The 13186-nt window shown below is 40.3% G+C and overlaps 1 protein-coding gene across 2 annotated transcripts in view; it reads left to right on the top strand.

Annotated features, from left to right (window-relative positions):
- LOC131230293 (poly [ADP-ribose] polymerase 1) overlaps nucleotides 1-13186 on the top strand; it is a 100713-nt gene that overhangs the window by 79571 nt on the left and 7956 nt on the right. For both annotated transcript variants that reach the window (XM_058226142.1, XM_058226143.1), the window contains exons 15-16: nucleotides 12623-12814; nucleotides 12912-13020. In XM_058226142.1, the coding sequence (XP_058082125.1) occupies nucleotides 12623-12814; nucleotides 12912-13020 (301 nt within the window). The remainder of the gene's footprint in view (nucleotides 1-12622; nucleotides 12815-12911; nucleotides 13021-13186) is intronic.

Genomic DNA, 13186 nt, shown 5'->3' with positions numbered 1-13186 from the left:
CATACTCCCCCTGACGCGCAAGAGGATCACAGAGGGATCGGCCTGGAGAGGAGAAAAAAGACAGATCCTCAAAGAAGGTGACATCGGCAGAGACATATTTCTTGCGAGTCAATGGGTCAAAGCATTTATAACCTTTCTGACTCCGAGTATACCCTATAAAGACACATTTAATCGCCCTGGGACTAAGTTTATCATTACTCCCATCCAAAATTTGAACAAAGCATGTACAACCAAAAACTTTAGGTGGTAGAGGAAATGGATTATCATGAGGATACAATATAGTAAATGAAGATTTGTAAGACAATACGTAAGGGTATACGATTAATAAGAAAAGTAGCAGTTAAAAGAGCATCACCCCAAAAATGTTTGGGTAGATGCATACCAAGCAGAATGGTGCGAGCAACTTCAAGAAGATGACGATTCTTTCGTTCTGCAATACCATATTATTGAGGAGTGCGAGCACATAACGTCCTAGACAAAATACCACGTTCCTCCAAGAAGGATAGAAAGGCAGTAGACATGTATTCTCCCCCATTATTAGAATGGAGGGATTTGATGGAATAATGAAATTGAGTGCACACTTCATGATAAAACACTTTAAACGCATCAAACACTTCACTTTTAGATTTCAAAAGATAAATCCAAGTCATGCGGGAATAATCATCAATAAAGGTAACAAAATATCTAAATCCAAAAGTCGAGGTAACCGGAGCTGGTCCCCAAACATCCGAGTGAACCAGAAGAAAAGGTTGAGATTTCCTCCCAGAAGAGCTAGGAGGAAACGTAGCACGATGATGTTTAGACAATTCACAAATATCACAGCATAATGGTTTAGTGACAAGTAAGGAGGGAAACAAAAGTCTCAATCTAGCAATGGATGGGTGGCCTAAGCGGCAATGCCACCGAGTCATGGACTCTTGATCTAGAGAAAGGGTACTAGAAGCGGCAACAGGTGTATCATCGAGAAGATAAACGCCTCCTCGCTCATGCCCCCCACCAATCACTCTCTTCGTCTGTAGGTCCTGAAACAAACAATAAGAAAGAAAGAAGGTGATGGAATAATTGAGTGATTTAGTAAGAGAGCTAACAGACAATAAGTTTAATGAAAAACGAGACACATGTAATACAGAGGACAAAGATAAGGAAGAAGAGAGAGGGATTGAACCAATCCCAGAGATGGGAGATTGGGTTCCATCTGTGACTGTGACATGCTGAGTGGGAGAAGAAGAAGAATAAGAAGAAAAGAATTGCAACTTACCAGTCATATGAGAGGAAGGTCCAGAGTCGATGACCCAGGAGGTAGGAGAGGATGATGCAAGAAGGGCAGTACCTGACTGGGCCGAAGCTGCGTGAGAAGGCTTAGGAATATTTCGAATGTGAAGCCGCATAAGGGCATCATATGCCGCCCGAGAAATGATAAGAGACTCCCCTGAAGTAGACTGCTCAGCTGTCGGGGTGAAAGACTGTGTCTCAGAAGCAAGCAGCAGCATACGTAGGACGACCATGTAGCTGCCAGCAATAATCAATAGTGTGATTAGTTCCACCGCAATGGGAACAAATGCGGGAACCATCACGTCCTCATCCACGTCTACCACGACCACGAAGACTACGACCGCCACCACTGTAATCAACCTCGCGGTCTCTACCACGACCACCAAAACTAGAAATACGCCCTGAACTCAAGGATGGTACCCGAAGACCAAGAGAGGACTGATCGCCAGTAACATGTGCCAACGCTCGGGTGGCACAAATGAATGAGAAGGAAGAGTAGAGATCATAGCACGCTGACACATGGCATAGACTGTCGTCAATGGGGGAAGAGGATCCTGCATAACAACCTGATCGCGAACGTGAAGATAATCAGAACTCAACCCAGCGAGGAACTGCATGATACGAGTATCATCCCGTTGCTTATGAGCATGTTCATGATCCTCTTTACATTTGGAAGGAAGAGGCTGATACATATCCAACTCATCCCACATACCCCGAAGCATCGAATAGTAGTCTTTTAAGGATTTGGAGTTCTGTTGAAACCGACCAATTTCTTGAATAAGCAGGAATACCCGTGAAAAATTCTGAGATTCCGAGAACATATCATGAAGCGTATCCCAAATGCCTTTAGCTGAGGATAAAAACATCACTGAGTGGCTAATCGAGGAATCCATGCTATTCAACAACCATGCAATAACTTGATAATTCTCCTTTGTCCAAGACTTGTAGGTAACATCTATAGAGCTTGGGGAATCATCCAAAATATACGACAACTTGTCACGGGCTCCTAAAAATACTTTTACAGATTGTGCCCATTGAAGATAGTTGTCACCATTCAACTTAATGGAGGTAATCTGCAAGGGGTTGGATTCAAGAGACCCTATGCTAAGAGATGAGGGCCCTTTGTCAGCCATAATAGAGTCCAAGAGAAATAAACCTATGCCAAGAGACCCCCTATGCCAAGAAAGATTGATTCAAACAACTCTATCTCACTCAATCCTTCAACATAACAAGAGATAAACCTCAAACAAATATTAATAATCCAAAATACCATGAAACGCAGTCAAATAGGGCCTGATCGAGTGAAAAACGGCCCAGCCGCACGCCTATTTGAGGTTAAAAACCTCTCAAACATTGATCTTAAGTAAAAAATCCACCATGGATAGCTTGGGAGGAAGATTTCGGTCCATCTTGAGCAAAGAAACCGAAGAAAAGCTTACCGATTTGAGGTAGATCAAAGAAAAACGGAATCTGGAACCGATTTTCGAATTTCTCTATTTCGCCCAAAATACCATGAAATGAGGTCCAAAAAATTCTGAAAAAATCATGACAAATCTTCTAAAATCAAGATCTATCAAACCCCTAAACTTTTAGCTCAAATAGAGCCCATGCGTCCGTACAACGCTGACGTCAGCCGTACGGCTGCTGACGTCAGCAAGGTGACGTGTCGCCTCTCAACCTGTTGGATGCGGAATGCCTGGAACTTGCTCTGATACCAAGTAAACCACTTACTTTAAAAGCTCGAACTGTTAAAGTATGGCGAATCAATCCCTTTATCTCATAGCCCAGGCTCCACATCTCATGGGTTAGGACCTCGGCCGAACCCCCCTCGTGGGCCCCAAATCACATGGGTACCGCCTCACACGAGCCACCCGACTCATATGGGTGGGGCTCGCCTCTCACGAGCCACCCGCCTCACATAGGCCGCTCACCCCGTGTGTGTCCCTGCATCCCACAGGCTATCTCACTCGAGCCCAGTGTGAAAATTCCCCTGCATTAATAGCTATCTTGTGTGAAGGAATTTTCCTCATTATTTTCTAAGGTTTTTTTTTTTTGAAAAAAACCCTTAATTCCAATTAAATTGTGAAAGGGTAGAAGCTCTGTAACGCCCTGAAAATCGGGGGTCGAGCAGGAGCCCCAACTCCTGAGTTCCAACACATCACTTATGCAACATAGATAATGATGATTAAATGTTGTCCGTATTAGTGCGTTAAACATGAGTGGGATTATACCAAAACAATATATATCATACTCCAGAGACAGTTAACTTACACAAGCGGAAGACTGTGATACATATATAAAGCATATAAATGGTGGTAAGTCCCCAGAGTATGATCAGATTACCAGGTTAAATGTTTACATGTATAGTTCCAAAATTCACAAAATGATATAGTATAATGTTTAACTAGTCCATATCCCTGTAGCCCCGATGGCGCAACTCCAGGTCTACATAGACCCGCCCGAGAGTTGCATATAGGAGAACTCTTCCTCATCATCATAAAAGTCAGGCTCCGCTTCGTCAGCATCGCTATCATCTGCAACTACAACAGAGTTTGGTTGGTGTTTTAAAACACCGTCCCAGAGTGGGAGTGAGTGATCAACTCAGTGGAGCTATAAGGCAAATGTTAACATGTTATCAATTCAGTCAAGCAGTAATGATAAAGCAATACAACAAGCATTCCTAGGTACTCTGGTTAATGCAAGGATGATATGTGTTAATGATGCATGCCTTAGCCTACACTTTCTCTGCGATATCATCTCACGATCGCGGCATGCATCCCTTCCTCTGTGCTCAGCTCCAATGCTAAAGGCACATGCAATGCGGTGCATGTATGTGATTAGCTAAGTTCTTACTTAGTCTTATTCATACAGCAGGTTGGGAAGCTAAGACACCTCCCTTTATATCATTTACCCAAACAATGATCCATCTAGGGTCGTTAATCCTAGTTAATCTCATACGTTAGCAGTTCTAGGTCGCTACGGAGAGGCTCGTCACCTCAGCGCATGCCTAGTTTATACTCGAAGTCACTACGGAAAGGCTCGTCACCTTAGCGTAGTCCTAGTGTATACTCGAGGTCACTACGAGAGGCTTGTCACCTGATCGTAAGCCGACAGCTCGAATACAGTGTCCCATACCACCGTATTCGGCTCACGAGTTTGGTTTGCTCACTAGACACTACGGGGAGGCTCGTCACCCTAGCGTAGGCCGACAGCTCGACCACGGTGTCCCATACCACCATGCCCGGATCATGAGTCTTAGCGGATCGTGGTACCAAGGTTAAACAGGCTTTTCATTGGTAAGTTGGTACCTTAGATTCAAGCAGTAGCGTCCATACATGGTGAACATACATTAGGCCAATCGGGTTGCTTGACAAGCTCAACTGGTATGAGCGTACGTTGAGTTAATCAACATGGAGCGCATACGCATTTCTTGTGGCCTAACCACTGCCGATAATCACCGTACGACTCGGATTCCTCGAACGTATCCATCGTGGCTAAAACAGTTCGGCCACCGATAGTAAACCATTACCGATTGCCTGGACTACATCGTAGCCCCAATCACACTCTAAGCAATAATATTCACATGTGATAATCAAAGAGAGCATTTGACAACCAATCTGAATATAAGTTTCATTTGAGCATTTCGACAAACACTTAGTACACATGTTATCATACACAGGCATTTCATACATAAATCACATAGTAGTAAGATAGGTTACTTAAAGGAAACGGTAACTATAGATGAGGGAATTGAGAATCCTATCTTAACACCCTCATTAAATACATGTCAACAAGCATTTTCTCATTTAGGCATTTTATCAAACACTTAGACTACACATATCAACATACATTTAACATTTTAGTTAAAACACATATTATAGCAAATCCTTCCACATAGGAGTTGCCACACGTACAATAATCATGTATTCTCAATCAATAATCATGGCAAGCACAAATCATAATTCCATACTCATTCAGACATTTCAACAAACACATGGAATGCATTTCAAATCAACATAGTTTACATATATGTGTAATATACTAAAAACATCGTATCTAAGCATACGTGATAACAATCAAGTCAGACATAAATCATTGCTGACATTGAAAGCCTTGAAAACCATAACCTAAACATTTATAGTCCGCACCTTCCGCTGGTAAACTCATATCGAACTCAGTTCGAACATTATGCCTTCGTCTACGGCATAACGGCTACCTGAATCACGAAATAGGTTAGCTATTTCGTCGATTCTTCTACTTGGATACCTAAAACAGGTTAGGGTTAGGATTTCTTACCCAACAATGGAATCGGAATCGCCGGTATAGCTACACGGGATAGGCGATTCAGCACGTAGAGCGGTGGGAATGAATCCCAGCAACTCTCTCTCACTTTCTCTCTCCTCCTCACTCTTTCCTTCTCTTTTTCCTCTCTTCTCTCTCCTAGGGTTTGAAATTCGTATGGAATGAGAGTGTGGTGGGTAAAGGTCCTTATATAGGTCCAGAACTGATGAAAATGGCCCCAGGGCCATGGTATACTTAGGTTATAGCCAAAGAGTTGCTGTTTCGGTGCAACGGAGTTCATCTGGAGGCCCATTTTCTGCATACGGTCCAGAGGAAGTTCCCTGACAATGGATCTATGTCAGGTTAAGTTTTTGGTTCGATCGGATTTACGGATCGACCGCGGAGGACCAGTTTCAGTTCAACGATCGTTGACACTGACATGTGTTGGAAATTTTTCCTGATCCGAGGGTGTAGTTGGGTTAGAATCTGACGGTCTGAAACCTTAAATTTGGCCTGCAAGCGAATGACCCAATTTAAGTCTGTTTTCTAGAGATATTCACGTTTCTCACACACTTCGCTCCGGGCTCAAGTTGTGCGTTTCTGGATACTATTTGGGCTTGATTTCTGAGATGGTTGTCAAGCCCAGCAAGGCGGTCATAATCGTATAGTTTTGCGTTAATCGGACTTTCGACGTGCGGTCCAGGTCCGATACGGAGTTTCGTGATGCTCCTGAGAGCAACTGGGTTTTGAGATTGATCCTAAGTTTCTAGGTAATGTAGCGTTAGCGATTCTACTAGTTTTGGGTCTTGCAATTTGTATAGAAAGCAGTTCAAGCTAATCTGCTTCTTAATTCAGTTTAGTACTTAATCAATTTTCGTCTAATTCCTAAGGGATTGGGTCCTTAGCGATTTTTGCCTGAGGTGATACTCGGGTCTTTGTACGGATTTTTCCGAGATGTTACAAGCTCGTTTGGTAGTTAATTCTCCAAGGTATTCTTCGTCTTGCATCATTCCTCTTTCTTCTTTGAAAGGTATTATTATTATTCTTCTCTGTCTTCCTCTTTTTCCTTCCATTACAACCTTCTAAACCATAGATCTTCAATTTCTTATTTTTTTCTAATTTCCGAAACCCTAATTTCAAAATCCCAAATTCCCATGAACCCTAATTTTCCTAATTTTAAAATTTTCCTTTCCTAACCCTAAACATAAAACCTACAAATCTGTCCATTGAGTGCGAAACGTGCCTATATTAAATTGAAAGTTTTAACCTTCCATCGGTCCTAGTTTTAATTGATTTATGTGATTTCTTAGCACGAGGGCATGTGATTTAGGTTAAATCAAATTTTATTTCCTATTGTTTATTCTTAATTAATTGGTAGGTTAGCATATTTTGTTAATTGAATTACTTTATGAACTCTTTCATAATCTCCACGTTGTATGCTAGCATTAAATCATGTGTCCTGCATCAAATTTGGTATTAGAGACCAGGTGTAGCATAGGATTTTTGTGTTGCATCTAGGTTAGAGTCACACTAGGGTTAGTAGAGTATGGATTGCATATGGGATCATATTACTGAATTTTTGTTGGAGTATCTTATTGCTGAATTTTCAATTTGCGGCCCTACTTATACCATTGCTGAAATTTCAGCATAGTAATTTCAGGTTGTCACATTGCTGAATTTTCAGTTTGTAATTTTCGGATTACACTCGTGCTGAATTTTCAGTTTGGCACCCTCGAATTACTATCTTGCTGAATTTTCAACATAAGATTTAAGGATAGCGACTTGCTGAATTTTCTGGTTAGTGTATTTAGTGTGATCTCTGGGTTAATACTATCATTGTCATCACATTGTCTTAGGACCTAGCGTTTCCTTTAGAGTGTCCTTGTGTATGCCCACTTGTTCTAACAGCTATTGAAGCGCATAATAAGACCACTGCAATTCAATTGACCATGACCAATGCTTGTATCAATCGGCTTGAAGCCTCCCTTCAGGCGAACCCCAACACTGAGGAAGATAATCACAAACCGGAGATCAAATTGAAGGAGTTGAGACTGTGCCACTTGCAATTATTAGCCGCGCCTTAAGCCAAATTCTAGAAAGTGATGATTGACGCATGAATTCAATTTTCCACACTTATGCCAAGTATGGTGACAAAAACTGCAAGGTGATCATTGATAGTGGTAGTTGCATCAATGTGGTATCTGCTCGCATCGTGGACCACTTAGGTATGCTAGTCGTTCCTCACCCTCAGCCCTATCAAGTTTCATGGGTTGATGCATCTTCAATTTTGGTTTCTCAGCATTGTCCCATTCCCATCTAGTTTTGTTCCTATACGGACACGTTGTGGTGTGATGTTTTGCATATGGATATAGGCCACATTATTTTGGGTAGGCCTTGGTTGTATGAGAGGGACGCGACACTATTCGGTCGCTTGAATATGTGTTTGTTTCTATATGGAGGTAAAATTATTGTCTTGAAGCCTCTCCCGCCCTAAAGCACCTCGGAAAAGGAGGATGTCAAGCAACGTGGTTCTAAAGGTGTGACGAAACTCCAGATTGGGTCTCTTCCTATAGTTAATGCCAAAGAGTCTAAAAGAGAGACTAAAACTGATTTGACGTTGTATGCTCACGTGGCAAGTGAGGTTACACCCAAGGTTATTATGGAGATGCCACTTGAGGTTATACCCGAGGTTAGTGTAGAGTTACCATTTGAGGTGAGTCCGGTATCGGAGGAGGCCAGTGTTGTTATTCCAGAGGACATACCGAATGAGCTTACACCCATGCGGGACATTTGCGCATTGACTCTACCAAACCTTCATCACGATCAAATGAGTCCTGGGGAAGAAGTGAATTTGGAAAGACAAGTAGATGAGCATAGGACTCCTATATATTGCATACCCCTGTCTGTGTTTCATAGGCCCTTAGAGTCTGCACATGCATCTACATAACATATGCATGACTTGCTAGTGGAGATTTGAGAATAAAAAAAGAAGAAGAGAAAAGCTATCTTGTGTGAAGGAATTTTCCTCATTATTTTCTAGGGTTTTTTGAAAAAAATCCTACATTCCAATTAAATTGTGGAAGGGTGGAAGCTTGTTTGTTGGTGGATTCCCCAAGGTATTTTTCGTCTTACATTCTTCCTCTTTCTTCTTCGAAAGGTATTATTCTTCTTCTCCTGTCTTTGTCTTTTCCCTTCCATTACAACCTTCTAAACCTTAGATCTTCAATTTCTTATTTTCTTCTAATTTCTAAAACCCCAATTCCAAAATCCCCAATTCCCATGAACCCTAATTTTCCTAATTTCAGATTCTCCTTCCTAAACCTAAAACATAAAACCTACAAATCTGTCCATTGAGTGTGGAATGTGCCTATGCTAAATTGGAAGTTCTATCCTTCCATCGGCCCTAGTTTTAATTGATTTATGTGATTTCTTAGCATGTAGACTTGTGATTTAGGTTAAATAAGATTTTATTTCCAATTGTTAACTCTTAATTAATTGGCAGGTTAACATCTTTTGTTAATTAAATTACTTTATGAACTCTTTCATAATCTCCGCATTGCATGCTAGCATTACATCATGTCCTGCATTAGCATTGCTAGTCTTATAGCTGTCCAATGAAATTTCCCAGCCCAGTTTATCACATAGAACTGTAGTGGCGCATATCCACTTCGTCCACCTAACTTGAATTCTATGAGCAACATCCTTCTCAATCTCTCGACATTTGTGAATTATTGTTGGGGTGAATCTTGACTAATTCCTTAGTCTCTGGTCCTATTGTTGCTAAACTTGCATTACATATATTGGGGAATTCATTCAATACCTTGTTTTCATGCTTCCCGAGGAATGTTAAAATTGGCCTATTATTACTTGGGGGATGATCAAATTTTGTTTAATTGAGACATCGAATCCTTTACGAAACCTTAGAAAAAGTCTAAAATCTTGTTTTAATTATGTAGGTCATCCGTTTCCCAGCGAAAAGTTGAGACAAGTTTTTGAGGAAAAGTTGAGGAATGGTATCACTGGGCAATGTAAAAATGGACCAAAAAGTGTAAACCAAACTTGTCTTTTGTAAAAAACCAGGAATAATTAAGCTGAGAAATAAAAAGACTAGCAACCAAAGATTGCCTAAGTTTTTTTTTTTTTTAATAAGTAATGCGTGAGGGAGAAAATTTTGCAAATACTCAAGGGGCACTGGGTTGGAGATTTTCAAGATTTACAATATCAATCTAGCCACCTTTTTTCCTTGCAAGGCTATTGGCTAGTTCATTAGTCTCACGAAGTGCATGGTTAAATATGACAACTAAAGAGTTTGAGGTATCCAAAACCTCATGCATATGATACACCAGACTCTCCATGTACTTGGTTATTAATTTGTTTTCTAGGATATGCGGATTATCAAATTGCCTAGCACTACAAGCTGCTTCACACAATGACTTCATGAATATCTTCAAACTTCGTAAGGTAGTTCAAACTTTAAATTACTTGTCTTGATCAACAATTTAGTCCACTTCTGTTCGATGGGTCATTGATATTGATGTTTTGTACTCAAGGTGTGTACGCTATGATACAACTGGCTATAAAGGTTGATACATATAAGTAACGGCTATGACTGTTACACGATACATGGGTGAAATGGGGTAGTTGGTTTTTTAGGACCGTATCGGCCGTTATAAGACAATGATTGTTGCGCCTGTAATCGTAAAAAAATGGCCACTTCTTTTTTATGTAAATCCTTTTTTCACCCTCATTTTGCTCATTCCAAAAACTCTACACTATTCTACAATAGATTTTAAATACCCGTATTATAATTTTTAGGATTAAAATTGTAGATTGAAGCGATTTGGGCGAATAGAAGCTCTAAGGGCCATTTAAAAAAAAAAAAAATCGAAAAAAGTGGTATATATGCATTTTTTTTTTTTTTTTTTTTCTGATTTCTAATTCTAATGCTTGATTGTGTTATGTAAACAGTAGAGACACATAACCATGTTCATAAATTCACCAAGCAACCCAATACGACACTCTCACCAAAGAGTGGACCGTTATGGTACCATAAATATGTTCAAAAAATAAAAATAAAAATGAATACAGATTTGGACTATTTACATTATTTTAGATTTTTTTAGATATTTTTCCAGAATTTTTCTGGCAAAATTTTTTAAACTGTTACGGGGGTCGTATTGATCATTACACCGCCTTATCAGCTGTTACAACTGATACCCGTATCGGTAACGTTGGTGACTGTTACGGCCACCATTACCGATACAAAATACCTTGTTCATACTATTTCTAATGATCACTAAGGGAACCAATTACCAATCCATCCTGACATGCATAGTATATACTGTTAGGTGATCTCTCCTCTGGTTGATGACAAAGGGAACATTTCATTAAAGTACTCAACATTTCAAGGCATCTGTGATGGAGCTTCTGATATGAATTTGCTTAAGCGATTGTACTTTCCTCCTCCTCCTTATTCTTCTTCTTCATTTTCTCCCCTTTTTTTTTGTGGATAAATAGGCAAGATTTTATTAAGCGAAAGAAAAAGGGAACAATGGAAATACAACAATGTTCACAAGTGCATAGCAGAAAGCAAGGTGTTCCATATGGTCATTATGCCCCCGTTACGGCTGATACCTGTATTGATAATGGTGGTAACCATTATGGCTACCGTTACGGATGCATAATACCTCGGCAGAAAGAGTAGCCAAATGACTAACAGTGGCAGGTACAAACACCAGAAAATTGAACAAACAGAAACATGAAAATCACGGTGCAAAATCAGTGCCCACCATAGCTAAGGAGGCACATCATAAACCCATAATGCATTCCGCAGGATGCCTTATTTTGCTATCTTGGGCCATTTATCATGTGTAGCCCGTCTTCAATATCGGTTGTTCATAATGTGGGCCTACGTTTGATGTTAACTGTCCATCATGGGGGACTTTCAATGTCCACCATCCATTGTGTGGGTCCCACATTTGATGTGGACCATTTATCATGTGGCCCACATTCAACATGAGTCATTCATCATGTGGCCCACATTCAACATGAGTCATTCATCATGTGGGCCCACTTTCGATGTCAACTGTCCGTCATGTGGGGCCCACCTTTGATGTGAACTGTCTGTAATGTGGGCCCACCTTGATGTGGACATCCATCTTGTCAGGCCTCACCTTCAATTTGGGTCGTTCATCATCTAGGCTCACCTTTGATGTCAACTTTCCATCATGTGGACCCACCTTCATTGTCCACCATCTGTCATGTGGGTCCCACCTTTGATGTGTACCTTCTATTATGTGTGGCACACCTTCAATATGGGTTGTTCATCATGTGGGCCTACTCTTGATGTCAATTGTCCATCACGTGGGCCCACCTTTGATGTCAACCATCCATCATGTGGGCCCACTTTTGATGTGGACCATCTATTGTGTGTGGCCCACCTTCATTATGGGTCGTTCATCATGTGGGCCCACCTTTGATTTGATGGTAGAGATTGTAAAGAGGTGGATCAATATGGGAATTTCTTAAAAAGTTTAGAGACAAACTTGTCCAAAAAAAGAAAAAAAAAAAAACCCTAAATTGTCTAGAAGCTTTAGCAAAATAAGCTCTTAAAAAAAAGTAAACTTTCCACACCTAAATAATTACCTAAATTGTTAAGAGGTAAAACCTCTTATGTTTAGATTAGTAGATGTAAAATTAGACCATTTTCAAGCTATCTATTTACAGAGTTTTTTTTTTGGAACTGAGCAAATAAGCGTAGAGATGCCAAACGACTCCTTAATTTTGGGAGTATTTTACATGAATAAGCGCATACTAGTAAAATATATTATTTTATTATTATAAATGTGTGCACGGGAATGTCACCAAATCTGAATTTTGAAATCTACGTTGTCTGATGCCCCTTTTTCATGTCCTTTCATATTACATGATTTTGTTGTTTTAAATGATCAATTGCATGCCCTTTTTTTTTTTACTCTGCCCATGGCAACTCTCTTTACATATAGTAGATAGCGGATTCTGCTATCTGGAATAACTGACCCAGTTCTTATTTTAACCTATTATGTTATAGGTGAAAATGTTAGAAGCTCTTCAAGACATTGAAATAGCTTCCAAGCTTGTTGGTTTTGACATAGACAATGACGAGTCTGTCGATGACAAATATAAGAAGCTCCGCTGTAACATCGATCCACTTCCTCATGACAGTGAAGACTATCGATTGGTTGAGAAGTATCTCCTCACAACTCATGCTCCTACTCATAAGGTGGGGTTTTAACTTCTTTGAGTACTTGATTTAGTTTTATGCTGATGTACCTGGGACTCATTTTAGTTTTTGGAATTTTCTTTCAAATAATTCTTAGGATTGGACTCTTGAGCTGGAGGAAGTTTTTGCACTCGATAGAGAAGGAGAATTTGATAAGTTCGCACCTTACAGGGACAAGCTTCAGAATAGGATGCTCTTGTGGCATGGTAAGCCAATACCCACTGGGAAATCTAACCTGAGCGAATGTAACAATTTCTTCATCTGGTTTGCTGCACTCAAATGGGTTATGAGGTGCAATGGTTCATAAGCCAGACCGGTATGTCCCAACTTGCAATGTAGCTTAATCACCATGCCGACAGATTAGATGAGAGA

Source organism: Magnolia sinica, chromosome 17 (genome assembly GCF_029962835.1).
Source record: "Magnolia sinica isolate HGM2019 chromosome 17, MsV1, whole genome shotgun sequence".
Lineage (NCBI taxonomy): Eukaryota > Viridiplantae > Streptophyta > Magnoliopsida > Magnoliales > Magnoliaceae > Magnolia > Magnolia sinica.
Note: the sequence above shows the minus strand (reverse complement) of the source record. Positions and strands in the feature narration are given on the sequence as shown.